The 3,025-nt window shown below is 51.4% G+C and overlaps 1 protein-coding gene across 1 annotated transcript; it reads left to right on the top strand.

Moving 5' to 3' along the window:
- Positions 1-641: 641 nt before the first annotated feature.
- On the top strand, positions 642-1,286 carry LOC137825143 (uncharacterized). The gene has a single exon (XM_068630816.2). It carries the CDS (start codon positions 642-644, stop codon positions 1,284-1,286), a length of 645 nt encoding a protein of 214 aa, XP_068486917.1.
- The last annotated feature ends 1,739 nt before the right edge of the window (positions 1,287-3,025 follow it).

Raw genomic sequence — 3,025 nt, 5'->3', positions numbered from 1 at the left:
AACCCCGCCAGAAGAGGAGGACTCCATGCAGGTGTGTGTCCTGGAAGAGGGGGAAACGTGGATGACGCCTTATAGGCGCTACATCGCTGATGGAATACTTCCTGCAGAGCCCGAGGAGGACAAAAAGATAAAAAGAAACTCCACGAGGTACACTCTCCTGAATGGAGCACTGTTCAGACACGGGTTCACGCACCCAATCTTGACATGTGTGAGTGGAGATGAGTGCATGAGGATAATGTCAGAACTCCATGAGGGGATCTGCGGGAGCCACGTAGGGGGAAGGTCTTTAGCATCCAAGGTAGTGCGCGCAGGTTTCTACTGGCCAACGGTGAGAGAGGACTGCGTAAGGTACGCCCAGCGGTGCAAGCAGTGCTAACTGCATGCCGACTTGCACAAGGCGCCCCCAGAAGAGCTGAGGTCAATTTACAGCTCATGGCCCTTTCACACATGGGGAATTGACATTCTGGGCCCCTTCCCATTAGCAATAAGGCAAATGAAGTACTTAATAGTTGTAATCGAGTACTTCACAAAGTGGATAAAAGCAGAGCCGGTGGTGCAGATCACCGCACACAGGGTACAACACTTTGTGTGGAAGAACATTGTGTGTCACTTCGGTGTACCGAGGCGCCTTGTCTCTGACAATGGTACTCAATTTGCGAGCCAGCAATTGGGTAAGCTGTGTGCGGAGGTTGGCATCAAACAGGTGTTCGCGTCTGTCGAACACCCCCAGACGAACGGATAGATGGAGTCCGCCAACAAAAATCTTGCTGAGGGGGTTGAAGAGGAGGCTTGAGAAAGCCAAAGGGACTTGGGCAGAGGAGGTACCCAAGATAGTGTGGGCTTATCACACCACGCCCCAATCTTCCACCATGGAGACACCTTTCAGCTTGGTATACAAATCGGATGTGATGATCCCAGTGGAGATCCATGAGAGCTCACCGCGTTTCCAGAGTTTCGTGGTTGAGGAGTCCAACGAGGAGAGGAGGGTGAATCTGGACCTGTTGGACGAAGCCAGAGAAGAGGCGAGGATAAAGGCTGAGGCCGTGAAAAGAAGAGTAGAGCACCAGTACAGCTCCAAGGTGAGGCCTCGACAGTTCCAAGTAGCTGACTTGGTCATGTGGAAGGCTCATCCATATGAGTTAGAAAACAAGCTATCCCCCAAGTGGACTGGGCCCTTCAGAATAACCGAGGCTAGGGGCAATGGGTCATATAAGCTTGAGACTCTGGAGGGAGGCGCCATCCCGCGTACTTGGCACGCGGCAAACTTGAAGTTTTATTTCAGTTAAAAACTTTGTGTAGTGTACAATTCAAGGGGACACTCTTTTTCCCTTTCAAGGGTTTTTTAATGAGGTCACCCAAGTAAAAACCAGTTTGAGCATGCATTGTCTTAAGTTTTTATTACGATGTAAGGAAATGCTAAAGAAGGATAACGCGGTTCAGTAGGAAACAAACCCACCACCTTGGTGTTTAGACACCCCGAGGGGAGACGCGGGGGCGCCTCCCTCGGGCGTGGGCGCCAAGGGCAGAAGGAAAGTTCGAATCAGTGGAGAGCTAGGCGTCTTGGTGCAGATACACCCCAGATAGGAGCAGCGCTATCCTTCGGGACACCTTCTCCTTAGGGGTAAGCACCACGTCCCTGGTCATCTTGGTGTTTAGACACACCGAGGAGAAACGGCGTTGCATGGTGGCAAGCCTCTCCTCGGGCGTGGGCACCAAGTACGCTGATTGCCTTGATGTTTAGACACACCGAGGACGAAACGACATTGCTTTCCAGCAGGCCTCTCCTCGAGCGTGGGCATCCAAGTGCAAGTTATAAGGACCGGTTGCCTTGGTGCTTAGACACACCGGGGACGAAACGGCATTGCTTCCCAGCAGGCCTCTCCTAGGGCGTGGGCGCCAAGTGCAACTGTCGTCCTGGTGTTTAGACATACTAAGGAAGAAACGACACTACTTTCCAGCAGGCCTCTCCTCAAGTGTGGGCACCAAGTGTGAGTAGTAGGCTTCGTCCAAGAGAAGTCCTCCTCGCCCCCGAGCGATGACAAGGCAAGTTACACGCTCGGAGGCTGGACACCTCGAGACCGCAAGGTGCAAGTGAAGTCCTAAGCAAGAACTCCTAGACCAAAGCTAGAGACAATGGCGAGGACAATTAAAGGGTACGCGCACACTCCCAACCTTAGCATTTTGTTTGAAGCAAGCTAAAGAAAAAGGATGGGGATGGCGCGCTACTTATGTTAAAAGCAAGAAGTCCTAAGTGTCAGCTAAAAGTTAGACATGGAAGAGCTGTCAACAAAAACGCAAGTCAAGAAGTACGAGTAGCCATGCGAAGCAGAAGATGCAAGTAAGAAATAGTTAAAGATAAGGTTAAACGTTGGCATAAGAGTTAAATGTGTTCATGAGGTTACAAGATTAAAACAGAAAACCTAAGATTGATTGCCATCAGCCAGATAGTTGTCCGGGGTGAAGAAAACAATGTCCACCTCAGGGTGCTTGCATGCCACCTGAGCCAGGGCATCTTCAAACCCGACACCATAGGCCTCTGTGCCATCAGCTAAGAGCTCTGCCTCGACCTCCTTGGCCTTTTCAGCTTAAGCAGCAAGGGCTTCTGTTTTCTCCTTCAACTCTTGCTGGCAGGTGGCCAACTCACCTTCAACTTGGCCCAAGAGTACCTCGCGGGTCATTGATCGCCCCTCAAGGTTGGTTATCTTATCTTCTTTCTCCTTGAGGGCGTCCTTCAGCTCAGCTATCTCCACCCGCAAAGGCACCACCCTAGTCAAAAGAGTGGTGTACTCCTGTCCTTGCTCGTGGAGTTTCCTGTTGGCCTCGCGTTCAGCATCACGAACCACCTTCAACTCTTCCTTGAGGGCGGTCTCTTTAGTGAGGAAATGCTGTCCTAGTCGAGCCATCTCTTCTTTCAGCTTGGCCACCTCATCACCATGGCTTGGCCCTGGTCCAGTTCTTCTTTCAGTTTGGCCACCTCGTCAGCCATGGCCAATTTCTCCTTAGTAGCTTGCTCCTGGAAGTCATG

The sequence above is a fragment of the Phaseolus vulgaris genome, chromosome 7 (genome assembly GCF_051622355.1).
Source record: "Phaseolus vulgaris cultivar YP4 chromosome 7, ASM5162235v1, whole genome shotgun sequence".
In the NCBI taxonomy this organism is placed as follows: Eukaryota; Viridiplantae; Streptophyta; class Magnoliopsida; order Fabales; family Fabaceae; genus Phaseolus; species Phaseolus vulgaris.
This window is presented reverse-complemented; position numbering and strand designations above follow the sequence as displayed.